The sequence below is a fragment of the Plecotus auritus genome, assembly GCF_963455305.1.
Source record: "Plecotus auritus genome assembly, chromosome: 8".
In the NCBI taxonomy this organism is placed as follows: Eukaryota; Metazoa; Chordata; class Mammalia; order Chiroptera; family Vespertilionidae; genus Plecotus; species Plecotus auritus.
This window is the reverse complement of record NC_137782.1, coordinates 98,062,295-98,085,177: the sequence shown is the minus strand read 5'-3', so window position 1 is coordinate 98,085,177 and position 22,883 is coordinate 98,062,295. Positions and strand designations below refer to the sequence as shown.

At 60.2% G+C, this 22,883-nt stretch overlaps 1 protein-coding gene across 1 annotated transcript; it reads right to left on the bottom strand.

The window, feature by feature from the left end:
• Window positions 1–2,417: 2,417 nt before the first annotated feature.
• Window positions 2,418–21,789, bottom strand: COL20A1 (collagen type XX alpha 1 chain; the record flags this gene model as incomplete). Its single annotated transcript, XM_080684932.1, is given in 30 exon segments — window positions 2,418–3,080; window positions 3,381–3,482; window positions 3,852–3,976; window positions 4,085–4,194; window positions 4,411–4,477; window positions 4,587–4,622; window positions 5,269–5,340; window positions 5,958–6,011; window positions 6,290–6,343; window positions 6,429–6,482; window positions 6,581–6,611; window positions 6,613–6,665; window positions 7,374–7,427; window positions 7,989–8,075; window positions 8,450–8,539; window positions 9,234–9,335; window positions 9,985–10,123; window positions 10,423–10,561; window positions 11,467–11,502; window positions 12,442–12,571; window positions 12,750–12,892; window positions 13,336–13,468; window positions 13,610–13,639; window positions 13,643–13,752; window positions 13,969–14,101; window positions 14,759–14,913; window positions 16,058–16,201; window positions 16,487–16,630; window positions 19,741–19,851; window positions 21,708–21,789. Coding segments are annotated over 30 exon segments (2,976 nt in total). The 3' UTR covers window positions 2,418–2,824.
• Window positions 21,790–22,883: the final 1,094 nt, after the last annotated feature.

Genomic DNA, 22,883 nt, shown 5'->3' with positions numbered 1-22,883 from the left:
AGCAATGATGTGAGAGAGACACATCGATTGGTTGCCTTCCGCATGCACCCCGACTGGAACCAGGGATCAAACCTGCAATCCCGGTGCGTGCCCTTGACCTGGAATCGAACCTGAGACCCTTGCGGGTGGATGCTCTAACCACTGAGCATGCTAGCCAGGGCTACTGTGTTTTCTAATTAAGTTTTGTGCCTGGTGTAGACAAGGGCAGGGTATCAATGTTTCTGGTTCGAACCTCTAGCAGTTTCGAACCATTTGTTGAAAACACTGTCCTTCCCCAGAAAGATGCCTGGCAACGTGGCCCCTGATCTCCTGCTTCCTATTATCTCACGTGTTGGTTCCTCTGGCCCAGGGGAGCAGAAAGTGTGTCCTGGCTTCTGACGCATTGGAGAGCTCCCCCCCCCCGCACCCCCCCTCAGATGTGCCAGAACCTGTGCACTGCCTGGCCCGCAGGCCCTCCCTCGGAAGCATAGGCTGCTCCGGACCTGCGGCCGGTGCCTCTGCTTCTCCAGAGCTGCAGGAGTTGATAGAACACCCTCCAAGCCCCCCAATAGAACTAGCGCCCTGCCGCTCAGGGTGCTGTGGCCCAGGAACAATCTAGAATTCTAGGCTGCTGTGGGTGATGGTGTGCGGAGGGCTAGGCTCTTCAGAGCAGCCCTGCGCTTCCTGTGTGTTGGGTCAAGTGTGATTCCGTCTGTCCTTCCTGCGGAATGCACCTCGTGCCGCTCCTTGGACTCGGGGCCTCATCACTCAGTGAGGGTTTTATGGGATAATATCTGAGTGCTTTTCCTTCAACACCTCTCCCCTCTGCCGTCCAGTGGCTCTCATTCTGTGGGCGTTTAAAGTCTTTCCTCTGTCTTATGTTTTGTGTGAATGAATCTACATTTAAAAAATCAACCCCGTTTGGCACTCTGAGCCTTTTGATCCGAGATCATAAACTTCCTCTAATTCTCAAATCTTAAAAAAAAAACACTTTTCAGCATTCCCACCACACTTGCTGGCCTCCCTGCCCAGGGAGCCACATGCAGCCGGCCTGGGTTGTACTCCGTCCTCCGCCTCCAGGCGGCCCTACCTGACTGACAGCTCCGTTTCCGGCTGTGTCCGTGGTCACTCGGCCCACCCAGCTGGTTGTTCTCCCGATTTGTTTTCTGCACCACATTTCCCGTTGCCTTTTCCCGGTGTTTTCATGCCATTGATGCCCACCCTCCCTCCGTGCAGACACCGCAGTGTTTAGTTACGGGCCGTGGAGAACCGTCCTTCTCTCCTGCTCCGCTGTGCTCACAAGTGTTACACCTTCTCCTCTCCCAGACCTTACCAGGAGCACTGCGCATGAGGAGGCGTGTGAGAGCGTGTGCACACGTGTGCATGTTAGCAGTGGCAGGTGTGTATGGGAGTGTGTGTGTGCATGTGCAAATTTGTGCTGTGATGGCTTCACGTGGACCCCTGTGCAGCAGCCACGGCTCAGGTCAAGGGGTCGAGAGGCAGCGCAGGCTCATGTTTTCTCCAGCCTGGGCCGCGCTCCACTTGGCCCCAGAAGGTGGGGTCCTGTGCATGGGGCGCAGCAGAGGTCCTACACCCACTCCAGCCTCGTTCCTAGGATAGTAGCTCATTCCCGAGGTGACCAAGAGGCATCCCAGCCCTGGCCGGTGTTCCCCAGTGGTTAGAGCATCAGTCCCAGCACCAAAGGGTCTCGGGTTAGATTCCTGGTCAAGGGCATGTACCTGGATTGCAGGTTCGACCCCTAACCCCAGTCCAGGGCGTGATAGAGGGAACCAACTGGTCTCTCTCTCTCTCCCCCCTCCCCCCTTCTTCCCTCCCTTCTATTCTCTCTGAAAAGCAATGGACAGAATATCCTCAGGTGATTAAATAAAAATAAAGGTGCTGGCTCCTTGACTAAACACCCCACTGGCCCAGGGTCTTCTGGCCTCGCTCTCTCTGGAGCATGGTGGTCTCTTCACCCACACCTTCCGGCCTCGGAGATGAGCCTGGGACTCAGTCCTAGGACGAGCCAGGCTGCCTTCACCCCCAGGGAAGCCAACCCTTTGGCTTCCACTCGCCTCCCAGATGGTGGAGCTCACGCTTCTGCCCCCGTGAACACCAGACTCACCAACCCACCAACCTGCTCTTCACCACGTGGCTACTGGAGGCACCGGGAACCACTCTAAAGCCCGGGGCTGTCCCCCCCCAACCAGTGGCTTAGCCAGCAGCCAGCCCCAAATCTGCCTCCCCACAACCCAGCCAGCTCCATCTCAGTGGACAGCAGGTGAAGTCCCCAAGCTGGCTCTCAGGCGGTCACAGCAGTTCCCGCTCAGGAGCCCTGTGGCTCCTAGTGCTCCTCGGAAGAACCCAGACTCCCCGAGCCCTGGAGGAGCTCCCTGCTGACCCGCTCCTGGCCCTGGGCTCAGCCCTCCTGCCACGCCGGGTCCCGCCTGGCTGGCCCAGCCTCCGGCCTCTCGGGGCTGTGCCCCTGCTGGAGCCTCCTACCACCTCACGCCCCACTGGGGTCCTGCTCTGCTCCACTGTCTCCATGGAAGCCCTTGGCCACTGTACATGAAGGAACCCCCATCCCAAAATCTGCCTGGTGTTTAGAAAACTACTTGGTGTGGAATCGGCCAGAGGGGCACACAGCTGATGAGAGTTCCAGGTGAGTAGGTGTGGGTGGGAGGCTGCTGGGGGCGGTGCTGAGACCCCCTGAACGCAGACTCCGGGCTGAGCCCATGGGCCTCTGAGGGTGGGCTGGGCACTGTTCTTAAAGTCCCCCCTGCCCAGTGACCCAGCGTGTGGCTTAGACTGAGGGCCCTGGCCCGGCAGCACTGAGCTCTGAGGCTCAGGTGGGGCTGCCTGCCTCGAGGGAAGGAGGGGGAGCCCCAAGGCAACAGGGAAACCGTGGGGTTGAAGGTGGGAGTCTGACTCCATTGACAGACGCACACGCCTCCCCATAATGAGGTTTATGTGGTGGAGGGAACGGTACAGTGGAGAGGTGCCACCTCGCTGCCATGTGCCCGCCTCCAGCTCCTCCCACACTCCGGCTCCTCTGAGACTCCAGAGAAGAGGTGGTCACTCCAGGCGACAGGGAGAACGGCCTGGCACGAGGGGAGAGGAGACCTGCAGGTCTGGGGCCGCAAGGGACAGCTGACCCCAGTCAGCCCGCCCAGTCCCACTGTCCGGTGAGCCCATCTGGGCCGTGAGCAGGGCAGAAACAAGGGGAGCCCTCTGCAGGACCCTGCTCCTCGGCCAGTGCTCCCCGGGCCCCCACTGCACCTGCCTGGCCCAGGTGTCCTCCCTGGTGCACACCGGCCCCGCCCTGAGGCGGCCTCCCTGGGCTCCCACTGGGCTCCCAACTGGGCAGGCTCCCCCAAAGCCCCCCCGCACACCTCCGGTACCTCCTCTCCCCAGGCCGGGCTCCCCTGCTCCTCCCAAGGATCCTGGAATCTTGCTCCCCTGTGGCTGAGGGCTGCCCACCTGAGCTAGGGCTGCGGGTGCACCTGAGAAGGAGGGGCGGCTGAGACTGAGGGCAGCAGTTGCCAACACTGCCGTTCTCTGGACCCTATTCTGACCCAGAGGAAGGTGAGTGCCTGGCAAGGTTGAAAGCTTGGGGCGGGGGTCCCTGAGTCCCAACAGGCCCGGATTGTGGGCTCAGAGGCTGAGGTTTAGGGTGAGGTGGGGGAGGTGTGGTGTGGGGTCTTCATGAGAGCGCCTGCCAGCCTGGTCTGGGCCCTGGTGGGCAGAACCCCCTCCTCTCCCCTCCCACTCCCCCACCCACAGTGCAGTGCTGTCTCCCCCCTCCCCCCAACCCTCCTCATTCTCCCCATGGAGGCCCCGAGCTCCTCCATCCCCTCAGTCCCTCAACCAACCTCTCCATCCACCTCAGTACCGGAGTCATCAGGCTCCGCAACCCCAGCCGGACGGGAGGAGGTGGCAGGTGCAGGAGAGAAGGAGAGGGGATGGAAGGGCAGCGGTGGCCCTGAGCTCGAACTTCCTGGGAGAATAGGGGAGGGGCCACTTTGAGGACTCCAGGAAGCCAGGCAAGTCCTGTGTCTCCCCACCGAGCCAGCCCCAGGACACTGCGGGGAGGGGGAGCCAGTACCTCTGTCTTCAGGGTGGAAGCCACCATTTCCCCCTTCTCCAGGGAGCCGGGCCTCATTGGGTGTGACCAGGGGCGCAGGGGCCTCCAAGATGGGCATAGGGGGCCTGGTACTCTTGTGGAAGAAGGAATCAAACTTCAGCACATGCGCTGCAGGGGGTGGGGGAATGAGCAGGGGGTTGTGGAGGTGGGGAAGTCCCCCCTGCCTCCCCAGGGCTCCCTGGTGCCTGTCCAAAAGAGTGGCCAAGCAAGGCTGGCTGCTGAGATTGGGTGCGGGACTCTGTCTGGCGTGGGGGCAGGGACGGCGTGGGGGCACTGAAGGTCCTCACTCTGGATGGTGGACTCGCAGGCCTGGCTCACAAGCTGGTAGATGGCGGCCAAGGACTGTGGCTCGCCCTATGAGGAAGATGGGCCACAGCAGTGACCAGGCTGCCGGCCAGGGCAGGGTGGCGCTGTTGTCCCCATGCACAGGAAGTGCCTGGGCCCCCAACACTGGCACACTTACCTTCTCTCCTCGCTCCCCCTTGGGCCCAGGCAGATCCTGAGTCAGAGGAAAAGGAGAGAGAAGTAAGCAGGGAGGAGCCCGGACTGGCCTCTCCCTCACCCTCCTGACCCCTGCAGCCCTGACCCCTTGGCTCGGTCTGTGGGGAGGGAGACCAGGCATTCAAGCCCCCACAGGGTGGGCACAATTTCTGCTCCTTGGAGGATCAGAGGCATAAATCCCCAGTGGGCAAAAGACCTGCTTCTCAGATGGGTTCAGTGCCCACAGCTGGGACCCCACCCCAAGGAGAACAGCCCTCTTGGCCTGAGCCAGCCAGGCCTGCACACAGCACATCCCTGTCCCCGGCTCGCCTGCCTTCCCTGCCTCCATCTTCCTGGCTCCCAGGAACCCCATCCCTCCCCGCCCCCTGGAGCCCACAGGCCCATCACCTGCCCCCCTCCTGCCTGTCTTGGGCCTGGCAGGGTTACCCCACTTTCCTTGCTGCAGACCAGCCCTAGCATCCCTGCCTGCACAGGACTCACTTCACACAGGTGTGGGTGCAGGAAGCCCCTGAGCATCAGCGACACTGAGTTTGCACACATTTGTCTCCCCCCGCCCCCCCGCCCACACACACACACACACACACACACACACACACACACACACACACACACTGTTGGGCTGTCCAGGTGTGGAGAGGACTTACAATGGGCCCCATAGTCCCTGGGGGTCCTCGCTCCCCACTGGTCCCTCTGGCTCCCGCCATGCCTGGGTAGCCCTGTCGAGATGCAGAGGTCCAGACTGCAGACCCCAGCGAGTCTGGCCCCTCCTCCCTCTAGCCCTGGCCTGGTCATTCGGGTCCCCACAGACCTGGACCCAGACCAGACCCCGTGGTTTGTCCCCAGCTCCACAGGCCTGTTGTTCCTGCAGGCTGTGCCTCATGTCCACCTCAGATGGACAGCTTGGGCACGCAGCCCAGGACCCCTGATCAGAGCAGCTCCCAGGCACTGAGCTCAGCATGGAACCCAGGAATGGCCAGCTCGGGAGGGAAGGTGGTTCTGAGTGAGGAGGGTCCCCAACCCTCCAGTAGGCAGGGAGAAGGCGCTGGGGCCGCATCTCCAGCCAGGCCCACCGGGAGCCCTGGCATCTCCCTGCAATGTGGAATTGGGATGCAGGCGTGACTGGGGCTGCCCAGTGGGGTGAGAAAGCCCCTCTCCCACAGTCCTCCAGGGCACAGGACACTGCATGCCCGGCAGGGCCCAGGAAGGGCTGGCCAGCAGAGTGAGAACTCCCAGGTCACCTCGTGGGGGTGACCACACTCAGTTCAGCCCAAAAGAACCAGGGGGTATGGGTAGGAATGGGCAGTATTGGGCTCACGGGGGAGGTGGTGCCTACCCTAGGTCCAGGGGGTCCGGGCAGGCCAGCGGTGCCCTCCAGGCCTTTCATGCCCTGATGGCAAAGGAAGGGCGGGTTGGAGGGGGGCTCGGACCCCACACATTCCTCCCACGGCAGCCTACACCTGAGAAGGGGTGCATGCTTGTGCCTCGCTTTGAGAGCAGTGAGCTGGCCAAGTTCAGGGCCTGAGCCCACCCTGCATGGGCTGACGTTCCCCTCCCCCTGGCCAGGCCATGGGTGGGGGCAGGATGGATGGGAGTGGGTGAGAGAGAGGGGAAACCCCACCCCACAGCCTCCATCTCAAGACCCTCCCCAGCGGGCTTCTCTCTCACCTTTGGACCCTGGAGGCCAGCCTCCCTGGGGTCGCCCTGGTGGCCGGGGTAACCCTGGAAGAGAACAAAGGTGCTGGCAAGGCTGCGGCCAAGTCTGAGCCAGAGCAGGCCCTGTCCCCAAGACCCTCCCACCCACTACCTGCAGGCCCGGGAGTCCATGGTTCCCCTTCTCTCCTTTGACCCCTGGTGGACCCTGGAGGGAAAATATAGACTGTGCCCCAGGGCAAAGACTGAGGGGCCTGGGGGTAGTGGGGATGGGGCAGTGGAGGAGGGTAGGGAGGCAACACCTACCACAGGTCCCTGGACAGTTCGGCCCTGGGTCTCTGTGACCTCCAGGACCTTTGGGTCCGGTCTGTCCAGGTGGCCCGGGCTCTCCCTGGAGACACAGGTGAGGGGGGAGGGGAGGCGCTGAGAAGGCACCGGGCAGCTCCTGCAGCCCCTCCCCTGGTCCTGTGTCTGCAGCACCCCTGCCTCTAGCCGGCCTGTGGTATCCAGACCAGAGGTCTTCAACCCAGGGTCACCCCTGGCGGGGTTCCTGCTCAACCCCACTCCACAGCCAGGAACTGGGCCTGGGCCACTTCTCCAGGTCCCAGAGATGGGGAGCAAAGAAACCCCAAACACCAGGTCACTTCACTACAACATAAACCCAAACCTCTAAGGGGCAGACGACACCAACACTATTTAAACTGAGACTGCATGGGAAAATGCTTTTAAATCATTTTTTGGTGAATTAAGCATATCAATGCACCAAACTCCATAAAGAAAAAAAACAACTTTCTTTGAGTGTGAGCGTGAAAATCAGTGACCCCAGGGACACGCCATTTCCATAAACTGTCGCTCCCAAGCCGAATGCAGTGTGGACCACCTTCCCTGTCACACTGACCACCAAGACCCTGGATGACAGGCCCATGGCGTGTGGCACGGTAGGGAGGTAGCCCTCCTGGGGAGGCACCTCGCTCCTAGGTGGAGCCTCTCTGGCTGGTGTCGGACCACGTGGGCTCCCTCCTGTGCTCTTGTGAATGTGTTGGGGGTCCTCCCCCGGAAGGTAGGATCCAGGCCCCCCCCAGGACTCCCTGCGACTTACCCTGGGCCCTGGGAAGCCCTGCTGTCCTGAGGCTCCATTCCTGCCAGGGAGGCCCTGCAGGGGCATAGGCAGGGCTGAGCCCAGCATGGCCCTGGGTTCCAGTCCCGCCCTCGGGTAAAGGAAAGGGGCTTCCCGGTGCAGGCCTCCATGCTGCTGGCCACTGTGCAGCCTCAGGGTAGGCGGCCTCTCTGGGGAGGGCTGCACCAAGAGCACAGAGCCAGTGCTCACAGACCTGCCTTCCCACTGCAGCTGGCCCTGGAGCCTCCCTCAGGGGGGCAGAGGGGCTGGACCTGCCCCAAGTGGGGGTCATGACCCTGCTGCAGGTCGGATGGTCCTGGGACTTCACCCCAATCAGGGAAGATGGGACATGCTATGTCCCACACCAGAGGAGGGGAGGTTGGCTGGGAAGAGGGGCCAGGGGAAGGAACGGGCTTGCCAGGAGGGGTCCCATGGGTTGGGAGTGACAGGCAGCAGGGAGCTGTGTACAGTGCACCCCAGGGTGCGGCAGGCCTGGGGAAGGCTGCTTGATCCAGGCTCCCAGCTGAGGGGCGTGGGAGGAGCCACCCCATCTGCCAATGGCAGCAGAGATTGCCAGGGAGGGGCTGCTGGACTCACTGGAGGCCCTTGGGGGCCCAGGGACCCAGGTGTCTGCGAGGAGCAGGTACAGGCGGGAGGGAAGGCAGGGCAGGTCTCTCCATCCTTCTGGAAGAAAGGAGACCCTCGTTAAATAGACCCTCTCCCAGCTCTTGTCTGACACCTGGGAGGCTGGAGGTGAGGGGTGGGGACCTGATCCTAGGGGCTGACCCCAAGCTGCCCAGCACATGCCTCACTGCCACGCAGGCCCCAGCATGGCCAAGCCGGCAGGGTACACAGGGGAGTCACAGAAAAGGGGAGTGGTCCTGAGGGCTGGGTTTCAACCATCCTGCAGCTGGGACCTTCCTGGCCATCTCTAGCCTGCTTTGTCCCCAGGGCCTCCAAGATGCTCCCCAGAAGCCACCTCCTTTAGGAAGCCTGCCCAGATCTCTCCCAGCACCATGATGACCTGAACAGCCTGCCTACCCCAGACTCTGTGGCACTTGCCCACCTGTCAACGCAGGGAGCTCACAGCACCTGTCCTCCTCTGCCCAGGTGTCACTGCACACGATCTGCAGCATCTGGAGCTGGAGCTACAAATCAGGGCAGGAGTTCGGTTGGCCAGATGTGGCTCAGGGGAGGAGGGGCTGGGGGATCTGCTGGCCCCTGAGTGGCCAGGCAGGACGAAGCCAAGGCTCAACGCAGCCGAGCTGCTCCAGGGGCCCCAGGCCTTGGCCAGCCTCCCCAGCATGATGAAGCCGGTGGCAGGAGGGCTGCCCGCCTCCCCAGTGGGCCTCTCGGCCACCTTCCTACAGTCCACGTAGAGTGTCCCACGGCCACGTGCACCTGCGAGACACCATAGAGGTTCTCCACAGCCCTGGCCAGGTGGGAGGATAAGTGCCCATCACTGGGGGCCCCACCCCAAGTCTCTGGGACCCCACCCCATTGCTGGGCCTCAGTTTCCCCTCTGTGAAATGGATGAAATGCACCCACTCGGGCCCTTCTAGGACTTGCAGGAGCAGAGAAAAGGGCTGGGATGCTCTTCAACTCAAATTAAGGAAGGGGCCCCACAGGATGTTGGGGGTGGAGGGGACCGCAGGGGCAGAGGCTTGGATGGGCCGAGGGGGCTCCCCAGCAAGGAGAGCTCCAGCGTGGCCATGGATGCTGCTGTTGTGGTGGGGGCACATCCTGCACAGCCCAGGGGAGTCTGCTCCAGAACTTGGGAGGCATTGGAGGTTCTTAGGCGGGAGAGGCACAGGCTTTGGTCTATCTGGAACCTTCCAGGACCTTGTGGAAGCTCCAGAAGAATATCCTCCTCACTTCGGGCAGGTCAAAGGTCACCTCCTGCAAGGCCGCCCTGGGGTCGTGGCTGAAGTAGGTCAGGGACTTTCTGCCTGTTACGGGGCAGGGCAAGGAGCGCGTGAGACCCCCACCCCACCCACACAGGGGGGATGGCGGGCCCCATGGCCAATGTGGAAAGCAGCCCTGCCTCCTAATGGTCTGGAACAGTGGTCAGCAAACTCATTAGTCAACAGAGCCAAATATCAACAGTACAACGATTGAAATTTCTTTTGAGAGCCAAATTTTTTAAACTTAAACTTCTTCTAACACCACTTCTTTAAAATAGACTCGCCCAGGCCGTGGTATTTTGTGGAAGAGCCACACTCAAGGTGCCAAAGAGCTGCATGTGGCTCGCGAGCCGCAGTTTGCCGACCACGGGTCTGGAGGATCTTGCTCAGGGTCATCAGCCAGTGAAGCTTCTAAGGACAGCCTGGGTCCCCCGCCCGCCCTTTTTTTTTTTTTTTTTTTTTTTTTTTAATATATTTTATTGATATTTTACAGAGAGGAAGGGAGAGGGATAGAGAGCTAGAAACATCGATGAGAGAGAAACATCGATCAGCTGCCTCCTGCACACCCCTTACTGGTACAACCAAGGTACATGCCCTTGACCGGAATTGAACCCGGGACCCTTCAGTCCCCAGGCCGACGCTCTATCCACTGAGCCAAACCGGTTTCGGCGCGCCTGCCCTCTTGACTAACCGTCCAGCAGGACCCTGAGGGCAGGTTGGAAGTCCTCAGCTGTCATCTGCCACAGCGTAAAGGCCTCGCGGGGTGTGTCGGGGAGGAGGTGCAGGAGGACTGTGTGCTCAGGCAAGAGGGCGGCCAGGTGGATCTCGCTGTGGGGGCACAGGTTGGGGGCACCACAGGCCTGAGAGGGTTGGGGTCTGGAGGGGCCACAGCTATTCCCCAGGGCCCAGACCCATGGGACCAAGATCTCTCCTGATTCAGTTTCCTCATGTGTAACAGGGTGTAAGGGACAGAACTCCCTCCTGGGGCTGTTGGGAGATTCAACCAGAGGTGCTCCAAGGGCGAGGCACAGCCCTCTGCCCTGCCCAGGACCGAAGGCACTCCATCCCAGCCAGTGTCACGGAGCTGTGCCCCACACCCAGATCACACCCACCACCTGGTCGCCCACCTGGCTCGGCGTGTCTGCTGAGCATCCCTGAAGAGTGTGAAGGTCTTGGTTGAGCCAAACGCAGAGGGCTCCATGGCCACACCGCGAATGGAGGCGTACTCCCTCTCCACAAGCCCGAAGGCCACCATGAGGTCAAAGCCTGGGGGCCATGGTGGGGAGACCCAGGGACAGGCAGGTGGGAGGCAAAGAGAAAGAAAAGCAGGTGTCAGGTGCAGGGCAGAGGAGCCAGAGAGGACACCCAAGGCCAAGAGCTCAGCACCAAGATGGGGTGCGCCCACCTTTCTCCTGCTGCTGTCTCGGCCTCCCCAGGGCGCTGTCTGACCCGGCCCACAGTCACGGGTGCCCGGCAGGGTCTCACTACCCACTGGACTTAGCCACACGGAACACCTGCCACTCCTTCAGTGCTGAGCGCACCAAGTGAGGGTGACACTCACCTGACTGGGTCCTCAGAGCCCGGGCGGGAGCAAACAGGAGTGACCAGCCCACCTGGCCCCATTTCCGGCCACAGGTAGGCCTGCCCTGCTTCGGGGTCTGAGCGGCGCAGCCTCATTGCTCACTCTCGGGAGACCCCAGAGAGACTCAGCCATCAGGAAAGGATGGGCTCCCCTCCCTGTACCCTGCTGACACCACTCCACCACCCCACTCGGCAGAGCAGCCTGGCCACAGCTGGCAGCCACGTGTCAGCTGTGGAAGGGTCTCACTGTGGGCCTGCCTGCCGCGTCCAGGTGCTGGGCGCCTCTCCTGGTGACTGGGCAGCTCCTCTCCCCGCCCACAGCTTGGTCAGCAGCAGCTCAGGGGGGAACTGCACAGGGCCCAGGGCTCCCGCTTGGCCTCTGCCCACCGGGTCCTAGCTATGACCTTGGACAGTGACCTTGCACAAACCTCAGTAACCTCGACTGTGAACCTTGAGATACCCTCTGTAAAAGTGTGGGCCTGCCTGCCTGATGCCCTCCACTGTCCCCAGGCCCTTTCCTAGGGGACCCAAGAGGAGGGGGGACAGGTGAGGGTGGGGAGCGAGAGCGCCTGTCTCAGGACAGGACCCACCTGCAAGGGAGCCATCTGGGTGGAGGGCTGGGCAGGCTGCTGAGAGGCGACAGGGAGTCAGGGTCAGCGGGGAGGGGCCCCTGGGCAGTGGGCCTGCCCTGCGGCCTGGATCCCAACTGCTGCCTCCCCTCTCGCAGGTCCATGGGCCTGTTGTCCCTGCGCCTCAGGGAGGGGAAGGACAGGGGTACTTCCACCCCCCGGAAGGCAGCACTCCCCATGGTGCTCCCACCGACAGGGCATCGGCCACCCCCATGTGTCCCAAGTGACAGGGCCAGGGAGATGCCTGGGTGTGCGGACACGCCCACTGGGGTGCACACCGTCCAGGCCAGCACAGGCATGGTCCACCGCCAGGCGCTCGGAGCGTTCTGGGGGCGTGAAGGGCGCTGAGTGCAGCAGCTGTCCACGGAGCAGTGAGGCCCCGACCCTAGAGGCATTCAAGCCAAAACTGGAGGAGCCATGGAGGACACAGAGGGAAGCTGAGGTGACCAGGCTGGCTGGCGCCTGAGGGCCTTTGGCTCCCAGCGTCTGGGCCTGTCCACAGCACCAGCACAGACAGCACGGTGGTCCCTCGCGTGGGCCTGGCCTGCAGGGGCAGGGCCCAGGAACACTGGCACCGCGTCCAGGTGCTGGGCGCCTCTCCTGAACATCTGCCATGGCCTGTGCGCCCTCCCACCTGCCTGTCTGAGAGCAGCCCTGTGGGCTGGAAGGCTGCCCTGACCTCGGGACAGATACAGGGCAAGGACACGATCCCCAGCTTTGGGCCTTGCGGATGAGGGGCCTGGCCAACCAGCGGGAGCTTTGCTCTACAGTGGAGAAGTCTTCACGCAAAAACCTGATTCCCTTCTGCTCTGCGGTAGCGCGGGCCGCGTGCTGGCAGCGACAGAGCCCACCGCCTGCGGGAGGGCCCCCGTGGAGTGGCCCCACAGTTCTGGGCGTTGGGGGCTGCCTGGGGTCCGGGGTTGCATGCCCACTCACCCGTTCGGCCTATAGCAGTCACTGCCATACTCTCCCCTGCTCCATACACTGCTGAGACCAGGACCCTGTACTTGGTGGCTGCCAGCAGGTCAGGGAGCATCACATGGCTCCTGGGTCCTGGAACAGAGGCCTGGGGGGCACAGCCCCTGAGCCACCCACCACCGAGCGCCTCTGCTCACTTAGGCACCTCAGCTCCTTTGTCTGTGTCTCACCATGGAAACACGGGACAGGCAGGTGGCCACACCTCCCCCTGCCACCAGGCCCCAGATCCACGAGGGGCAATGGCTCCCGGCTCCACCAAGACTCACTGATTTCTCTGGTCCAGAGCCCGAGACCAGCGTGTACGTGAGCCGGTAGTGGAGGACGTGGCCAGAACGGGGCATCCAGCTGACAAGTAGGCTGTTTGGTGACTCAGAAGTCAGGGTCAGGTTGGAGGGTGGGCTCCGGCTGACTGAAGGCCAGTGGGAGGTCAGCAAGGGCTGGGCCAAAAGGCAGCAACATGCTCCAGCACGCTCTGTGGCACGCCCTGCCACACCCCCACCCACGCCTCCCTACTACCCCATAGCCCCTCCCCTTCACCTCCCCAACACCCCACGACCCTCCCCCCCGCAATGACCTCCATTGCCCCACCACGCCCCCCACACCAGCACCACACCCCGCTGCCCTGCAACCTTGGGCAGACAAGGCCACAGGTCAGCTCTGAGACCACCGTGAGCACTGTGCCCACCAGGTGACTTGGACCCTCAGCCACCCTGGAACACCTGCCTAGAAGGCCAGGGCCTTGGGAGACTGCCTGTGGGTGATCCTGAGAGTGTGGGGCCCTGGGATGGTGGGGTTGAGGCAGTCTGGGGTCCCTGGGGCTGCACTGCCCCCTGTAGCTGAGGGGTCACCTACAGGGGCTGTAGTGGAAGGACACGGGGTCGCTGTGGGCCCCGTCCCTGTAGTAGTCCAGGATGGTGATCTCGTGCTCCAAGTGCTCCCCCAGGCCGGGCAGGACGGCCGTGTGCAGGCTCCCTGGGACGGAGATCTATGGAGAGGAGGGCAGGTGTCTGCCTGCGAGTGGTGGCCTCCCACGGGCCTGGCTGGGCTGGGCAGGCAGGTCCCGAGATGCCACACTGGGTGGGAACCCAGGAGCTGGGGGTGGGCAGGGGTCTTCTCTCCCACATACCTCATGGGCCTTCCCATCCCCCAGAGGTGTCTACTTGATCTGGTAGACCAGCACACTGGATGCCGCTGCAGCTGCCCATGCCAGCCGGGCCTCACCCCCAGGGAGCTCTGTTACGGATAGCTGGCTCGGGCTGGGGACTTTCCCTGGAAGAGGATAGGGAGACAGGCTGGATGGCAGGGCCTGCACTCCCCTCGGGTGACTCATCAGAAGGGCCCTCATTGCCTGTTAAGGAGGTTTTGCTAGCATGAGTCACACTTGGGGGCCGAGGGGACCCCCTTCTCCATGTGGGGGCTGTGCCCACATTCCCACCCTCCTCGGACTGGGCCCTGACGGCGCACCGGCGGCTCCAGAGGACTCACGTGTGGTCTGGCGGCCGGTCATGGTGGAGGAGCTGCCCCCAAGGTAGAGGTGGGTGACACAAATGGTGTAGGTGGTGGAGGAGGAGAGGGGGCCCAGAGTGACTGAGGTGGCATTGCCAGGAGCCTCCATCTGCTAGGTGTGGGGCCATAGGGGCAGGGCCTGGAGCTGACCCTTCAAGCTGCGAGTGGGCAGCCCTTGCCTAGATGGAAACCCAGGCCCAGGCCTCTGCCCAGGAAGCCCATGACCTCGCCCAGCGTGGGGAAGAGGAGTGCAGTTCTCCCACACGATGGCAGAAACTTCTGTGGCTTCCCTGCCCCCCAAACAGCACAAGAGCTGAATTTTCACCCCTTACAGCACCCCATGCCCCAAGCCTCATCAAGGCTGTCATTCACGATCATTCTTTGCTTCACACATGTCCCCCCAACCCCTGCCAGGTTGGGGCTCCCAAGGGCGGGGACGGTGTCAGTGCTCTGTGAATACAGGGGGGGCAGCTGGAGTGCTGGGCTAGGCAGGACGCACACAGCCTGGCTGCCCGGGGTCACTAGGGAGGGCACATGCTTGCAAAGCCCTTGCTTTCCACACAGGATTTGCCAGAATGTCCCCCTAGGAGCCAGCTGTCCCATCAGTCCAGCTGGGGACCCCACCTGGCCTGGTGCTGCAGGCCACACCAGTCAGCAAAAAGCTCTCCTCCAGCCCCTGGCTCACTTCACGCCTGCACTGGGATCTAGGGAGAGACTGTGAGGACTACCAGGGTGGGGCCTCAGGGCATGGGGCCAAAACTCAACGTACTTGGACTTTATACGGCCCAATTTCAAAGGGCTCAATGATGCTGGCCAGGAAGTCTTTGACCTGCTGGAAGTGACTGTGGCCAATACTCCAAGACCTGTCCACTAGGAAGATCATGTCAGCAGGTATGGGGGGCATGCAATGGAACTGGAGGCCAGCTGGGTGGGCAAGGAAGGAGAGGTGTAGGCAAAGCCCACCGGGACTGCAGGACGCCAAGCTGCTCTGAGCTGGGCTCCAGCCACTCAGGATCTCCTTCTCTGGGTTTAGTGGAGGGGCTGGGGCCACAGGGTTTCGGCCTCTGGCTGAGTCTTGGGGGACAGGAACTCCAGAGGTGTTTGGATCTCACCAGACTCGGGATACCGTGTGTGGACCCTGGGCCATGGGGTCAGCTCCTCCAAGCCCGTCAGAGAAGGCTAATGAAACCCCAGGAGCTCTGCCCTCCAAAAGCCTTGGCAGGGCTGGCCACTGTGTGCTTGCCTATGTGAGGGCTACTATTCAAGATCAGCCCTCCGCCACACGCACGCGCAAACACACACACACACAGGCTGACACCCAGGCCCAATGGGCAGAGGCTTCCAAGGTGGACTGACTGGAGTGGGTGTGGTCAATACCAAGGACAGCTCCATTAGCCTGCGCTGGGCTGAGGCCTCACCTCTGGCCTGAGGGCTTGTCCTGAGGACCCAGGAGCTCTGGAGACAAAGCCTTGTGACCCCTGTCTGGGGTCTGGGGCTCCCTGAGTTTTGCAGAGTGACAGCACCTCCAGGCTGAGCCCAGAGTCAGGGCCAGACGCCATGTGGAGGCTCCTGAGAAGGCAGGTGCAGTGAAACCATCTGATGAGAGAGGCACAGTTGTGTGCAAGACCTTGTACAGAAAATGGCATACCTGCCCCTGCAAGCCACGGAAGCGGTGCCCTGGCTGCTTTACCTGGCTTCTGTTTCTCGCGGACATCCTGGGGCGGCTGGGCCTTTCTGGGCTGAGCTGAGCGGGAGGCCGTTCCCCCAGGGCCTCTGGGCGAGTGTTGATCCTTGCCAGGAAATCTTGGGGAAGGTCACAGCTGTCACTTCTCACCTGCCACACTCAGGCTGGGGGATACCTGGGGGGTCGGGAGGATGGGACCAGGCACTGGGGCCCTGAGGACACCACAGCAAATGACCTGCCCTGTGGGTTTGAGTGAGCCCCAGAGAGTGGCTAGAGAGCGTGAGGTCAAATATCAGGAAGAAAGTTCTGGCCACGTGCAGAGAAAACATGAGATGCTGGATTCCCCTCCCCCCAGCAACTTACCCTCACCCCACCTGGACCCACCCAGAGTGGGCGGGTCTTGGCTTGGGGCCAAGATGACTCGGGGGTCAGGGTCTGGGCTCCCCATGTGGGAAGGTGTGGGCTCCAGAGCTGCCCCCAGGGGCCTCCAGCTGCTCCTGCTCACAGAGTGACTCCTCAAATCCTCGACTGCAGAGATGCAAGGGGCTGTTAGGACCCTACCAAGGAGCAGAGGCCTCGGGGGGCTGTGGGCCTGCAAGGGCATATCCCAGGCTCCATGGGACCGAGCCCCATGGGAGACAGGCGGGGGTCAGGAGTTATAATTGAGGCTCCTGGGTGGCCTCATGGGGAGCGGAGCTCAAACGCAGGCCTAGGCTGCCAGCCCAGAAGCATTGCCAGGGCTCGGCTGCAGCCTCCTTGCCACACACTGACCCCCAGAGACGGGAACCCGCATGGGAGGGCCGGTGGGCTTACTCACAAACTCCCTCTGAGCCAGCAGGATGTTCCCTGAGCCCGTGAACTCAAAGATCTGCAAGGTGTACCCCTTGGAGGGGCTCAGGCCCCCCACTGTGGCCTTTGGGGTCTTGGTGGTCAGCATCACCTCCTGCTCCACGTCCCCTGGGATGGGGTTGGGAAGAGTTGTTGAACCAGCGAAGTGCGTGTATATGTGTGTGCCCACATGGGTATCCCATGTGTGTTTATGTGTGTGTCCAGGCTCCTCCTCATTCTGCACACACACTGCCCTGCTTGGGCGCCCACACCACACCCGGCCTTGGGGACTCTGGGCTCCTGGTGTGTTAGTATCAGCTCTTCTCACACTCACCCTGTCCTGGAGGCCTATCATTCTTTCTTCCAACCCGACCCATGCCCCACCTGCTATGTGCTAGATGCAGACTTCACTGAGCCTTGGACCTGAGAACAAAGTCCACTCCCATGTGCCCCGCACACTCTTTCAGAAGCTGAGCACCTTTCCCAGAGAGAGCATGACACAGATCCCACGCGAGCAGCATTCACACATCAGCTCAGCAAGCACTGCCTTTGCCTGCGGCTCCACACCAGCTCAGGCTGCACGCCAGGCAGCGCCAGGCCTCAGCTCAGCAGGCACCCCTCCTGCTGAGCTACGAAACCTGACAGGGCTGTGAAGAGTGGGAATAAAGGACAGGAAAAAGATGGAACGAGTGTAACAGAAAAAGTAGGAAGATGAAGATTTAAACCCAAATCTGCAGGTCATTCAATGTAATGGAAATGGGAAAAACATTTCAACTAAAAAGCCAAGTCTGTCTCACTGTACAAAAGCAACACCAGCTCTACGCTCCTTGGAAGATGCACCTAAAATAAGTGAATAAAAGATCTCCCTGGACCAACACGTGGCACAAAAGGTAGCACCTCAGTGAGAACACCACCAGAGAGCACGAGGAGCCTCCCCAGTGAAGGGCAGTCTGCCAGGAAGACATGATTTAAATGGTGCCCCCTAATAACAGCCTCAACATACAAAGCAACTGTTGTGAGGCAAGCAGAGAGACGCATCTACAACCACAGCTGGGGGTTATGGATGAGTGGACTAAAAATCAGTAAAGATATAAAAGAAATAATCAACAGATGTAAAAACAACCTGCTGAACAGGAAAAATATTGCAAATCATATATCTGATAAGGGGCTAGTGTCCAAAATATATAAAGAACTCATACAAATCAATAGCAAAAAACCCAAGTCATCCAATATAAAAATGGACAAAAACCTGAATAAACATTTTTCCAAAGAGTACATACAGGTACATGAAAAGATGCTCAACATCACTGATCATCAGAGAGATGCAAATTAAAACCACAATGAGGTATCACCTGTCAGGATGGCTACCATCAACAAATCAACAAACAACCAGTGCTGGCGAGGATATGGAGAAAAGGGAACCCTTGTGCACTGCTGGTGGGAATGCAGACTGTGGAAAACAGTATGGAAGTTCATAAAAAAATTAAAAACGGCCTGGCCGGTATGGCTCCATGGGTGAGCGTTGACCTATGAACCAGGAGGTCACGGTTTGATTCCTGGTCAGGGCACACGCCCAGGTTGCAGACTCGATCCCCAGTAGGGGCATGAGGGGGCCATGGATGATGTTTCTCATCAATGTTTCCATCTCTCTTTCCCTCTCCCTTCCTCTCTCTCTAAAAAGTCAATAAAAACATATTTTAAAACAAACTAACACTTAAAATGGAACTGTCTTTTGCCCTAGCCGGTTTGGTTCAGTGGATACAGTGTCAGCCCATGGACTGAAGGATCCCTCCCAGGTTTGATTCCGGTCAAGGGCTTGTAACTCGGTTACAAGCTTGATCCCCAAGCCTGGTCAGGGCGCGTTCAGGAGGCAACCAATCGATGTATCTCTCTCACATGGATGTTTCTCTCTCTCCTCTGTCTCTCCCCCTCCCTTACTCTCTCTCTAAAAATCAATGGGAAAATATCCTCGGGTGGGGATTAGCAAAAATAAAAATAAACAGAATCTACAGGACAAGCTGATTTATAAAATAAAATAAAATAAAATAAAATGGAACTGCCTTTAGGCCCATCAATCCCACTTCTGAGTATTCATGCGAAGGAAACTAAATCACTGTCTCCAGCGGGTACAGCACCATGTTCCGTGAGTGCTGCTCACACATCTGACGTTATTCACACTGTTCACAACCACAGGCAAATGGCTATGGAAGTGTGATAGACACACAGTGGGATATTACTCAGCCAAAGAAATGAGGAACTCTTACCATTTTACGAACATGGATGGACCGTGGAAGCATTATGCTAAGAAAAATAGGTCTAAGACAAATATTGTACAATCTCACTTATATGCAGAATTAGAACTCATAGAGGAGATGGGACTGCGGTTGCCAGAGGTGGAGGGCTCAGGAGGGGACTGGAGGAAGGTCAAAGGTACAGACTCCCAGGCATAAGTCAGTTGAGGGATGTAATGTACCAAACTGACTATGGCTGATGCTGGTCTAGGATACACAGGGAAGATGTTCAGAGAGTAAATCCTCAGTTCTCATCACAAGGAAAAATGCTTATCACTTTGCTGTATCTTGGAGAGAGGATCACCGTGAGAGGCAGCTACTGTGTCCTTGCACAGCACATGTAAACCAACCACATGTAGGCCGCACTGCTATGCTCATGTACATCCATTACTTCTCACTAAAACTGGGAAAGGTATAAAAGATTTGAAAAATGAAGTAGATGAATTTGACTTCATGAAAATATTAGAAAACTACACCCAAGTCAAGGGGTTATTCCTGGGATCAGAGGACAGGTGGGACTGCGGGGCTAGGGCGGCCCCTTTCCCCCAGGGGCAAGCTCAGGCCCGCATCACTTCCTGCCCGTCCCTGCGATGATACCCTTGTCCATGGGCATTCCTTCAGCCATGTCTGCGGAGCTCTGTGGCCGGCCTGTGCCGCCTTCCAGAATCCCTTGGCCTCCCTCCTGCCCCTGGAGGCCCTCGCAGCCACTGACATGCAGAATCCTGAAGGGCTCTAGCTGAGCAGGGACCCATTGTTTCTTCAAAAGCCAGTGGCTGGGCGCCTTCTGCAGGTGCCGGGCATGGGGTCACGTGGGAAACGTAAGATTCTCCCGCTACACGCCCTGCCCCAGCAAGGAGGGCAGAATCACACAGCCGCGTGGATCCTGAGACGCAGAGCCGCACACAGCCGCCGGCTATCCTCAGCGAGCGGGGAGGTGCAGGGCCATACCTGCCACGGGCTTCACCTGCACCAGGTAGCCAAGGCCACCCCCCTCCGACTCCGTCCACTTTATCTGCAGCTGGTCCTCAGGCAGCACAGCTAGCTGCAGGTGGCCGTTTGCTGGGGAGACAGGACAGAGTGGTCAGGACTGACCCCCAGGAGTCACCCCAACAGCTATGGGGGGCCAGGGACCTGTCTGGTGTGAGGAGGCCTTGGCCCCACTGCGGGGACCTTGAGAAAATGAAGCCACTGGCTCTCTGAGGGGTGTCCCCCTTCCCGGGCTGAATGAGGCCGGGCTAGCGTCCGGGAGATGCCATACTGCCCCGCGGGCAACAACAAGCACTGAGCCAACTAGGCAGCTACGCCTCCCTGGATTTCCCCACCACGTCTGGGTGGGAGTGGGCAGTGGGAGAGGCAGCTGTGTGGTTACTGCAGACCCCCAGTTGCTGAGGTTACAGCTAGGTTCACAGCCCATGGGGTGGGGTGCCCTGAAATGTGAGGGTGCCATAAGGGTGCATCTTGGAGGATGGGGAGCAGTGGTGGCCTGAGCCCGGGCATATCCTGACCTCCCAGGCAAGCTTCCAGAAGCTCCACGGTGGGAGCAGCTATTTTTGGAAAATGCAGACAGAGATGGGCTTCTTCTGGCCCTGAGAGCTGGGTGCGCAGGGAGGAGGGCAGGGGCTGGGGGCATCCGCGCAGACACAATGACGCTTCAGAGCAGGAGCAGCTGAGCCTGCCTCCAGTGGGGGGGCGCTGCTCCCTGCAACTCCAGGCTGAAAGACAGGAATGTCTGGAGCTTTGAAAAGCCACTTGTGAGCAGGGGCCCAGCTCTGGCTCATGAAGAGCCTGTGTGTATCCCTGTGCCTCTGACATGCTAGGGGAGGCACCCCACGCTACGTCTTGGGTCCCGATGTAGGGGGTCTACGCAGGATGCTGTGCAGACAGCGCCTCCCTCCACAGGGCCATCCTCAGGGAAGGGCTGCGCACCCCAGCATCTGCCAGAATCCTGCAGGGACCTGGTGAGGGGCTGCCCAGCACAGGAGTCCTGAACTCAGTTGTCACGGGGTCACTTAGTGACTCGACCCCATTTTGGCATGGTCCTGTCGAAGAAGCCACCCAGACTGAGGGACCCACCCAGGGGCAGTCACCAACCTGGCGCAAAACCAACAGGAGTCCTGCCACATGAACAAGAAAGCAGGTCGGCTCCCCACTGGCCTGGCTATGCCGCACCCCGAGCAGAGCAGCCCTAACAGACAGCATTAGCCCTCGCCGTGATCCACGGGGTGAGCTTGGACAGTGGGAGGGGCCCCTGCCCTCACTCCCCAGGGACTGCACGCTGGCCAAGCCAGCTCCTGTCAGACCAGAGCCTCAGTCCCCGGATGCAGAGGTCATCCCAGCGCCCACTAACCCAGCTTTCCTGGGACAAACTCAGTCAAGGTGTGACCATTTTGGGGTGTCACAAACAACCCTGCAATGGATGTTTACTCACAAAGGGAAATGTAATAAATTTCCTATAAGATGTGGTCAGATTGAAGGCGCGACACAGAGCACAGGCCACGTGAAGGGCTGAGGGAGAGGCTGCTGTGAATGTAACTCCCCATGTGCCTAAAACAAGCATGGAGGGGCTAAAAGCAGCACCCCGTGCTGTAGGGGTCACCTTTACTGCAGGGTTGTACTGTTTGAAAAAAAGTGTTCATGGAATAATTAATAACAGAACATTAATATGAGAGAATTAACTGCAGAGTATTAATACCTGTTTTTAAAAAATGAACCAAAAAACAGAAGCCTCCCCAAGGCAAGGTAAAAGATCAAGCAGCCAGCTGGAGCCTAGACTTGGCAGAGGAGCACAGATGACCCCTTGGGCTGTCTTGTCCTGTCTACTCATCGAGCACAAATTCCACCAGGGACAGCCACCCCTGGGGGCCCAGGGCAGGCGGGGGCTCAGTTCCCAGAAAGACCTCACCCCTTGTCCTTACCTTGTTCTGGGCCAAGTCCCAGGATGACACCCAGCCACAGCCAGAGGCAGACCCCTAGGTGGGAGTGCACCTGGGCGCCCATGGTGCTCAGCCTGGGGAAGGAGAGGCCGCTCAGCCTTCTGTCCATCTGTCCCCTCCTGATGGCAAAGCCAGAGCTTCTCCAGCCACAGCGGGGACTGCGCCCAATCCAGATGCCCCTGGACACTGCACCCTCAGCCACTCGCCCCACCCACTGCGGGCGCATCTGCAGGTCCCACAGGAGCTTCCTGAGCGAGAGGTCAGCTGCCCCTCTGCCAGCCACCCCACCCGACACTGGTTCAGCCACAGCTGGGCCCCCATGCCGTTCTCAGGACTTCCCCGCGGCCAGCTGGCCCCTGACCCGCAGCTGCACTCACTCAGACTGGGATGGCGCTGTCAGGGCCGAGGGGCCTAGGGAGTAACAGGCAGCTGGGGATAGGACCCAAATAGAACCTCTGGGGAGAGCAGGCCTCTCGGTGGGGAGGGGAGGCCTAGGGAGGTGGGGTTAAAGTCATGGGGGAGCCCTCTGGGGGCACCCCTCCCTTCCAAGATGCCTCTGAGCCTCTGCTGACAGTGCAGAGGGGACAATCGGGCCCTTGGCCACCCTCGCCCAGCCTCACCCAGGGCAGGGGTGGCCGAGCTCTTGGGCTCTTCAGGCTGTGAAGGGACCAGGGGCTATGTGGGTGCTCTGGGCGCCTGGGCCCTCCTGACCCACAATCTAAAACAGATCCTTCTCTCCCCAGAAACCTGGCCTGACTCAGTTGGACCCCTTCCAGGGGCAGAGCCCTCAACCCACCTCTGGAGTTCAGCTCCTCCCAGCTTTTCTGAAAGGTCGAGGTCACCCTCAACCAAAGCCCCGGGAGGACCCGCTGGGACGCTCCTCACTCACCCAGCCCAGCCACCAACCTGCTCTGTCCACTCAGGTCCTGTTGCAGCCACAGCGAGGCCAGGGCTTATGAAGGCCCTTCCTCCACCGTCACTGCCCCGCCCCATCCTCAGCCTCCTCCCGCCCCTTGCTCTCCACCCTTCCCATATGCTGCCCAGGACCTTTCTCTAAGTGGGGCAGAGATCCCAGGGTAAAGGACCCCATCTCATGGTGTGGCGGGGACCCCACAGAGTGTGGGGCACAGCACTGACCCAACACCTTTATCCCTCACT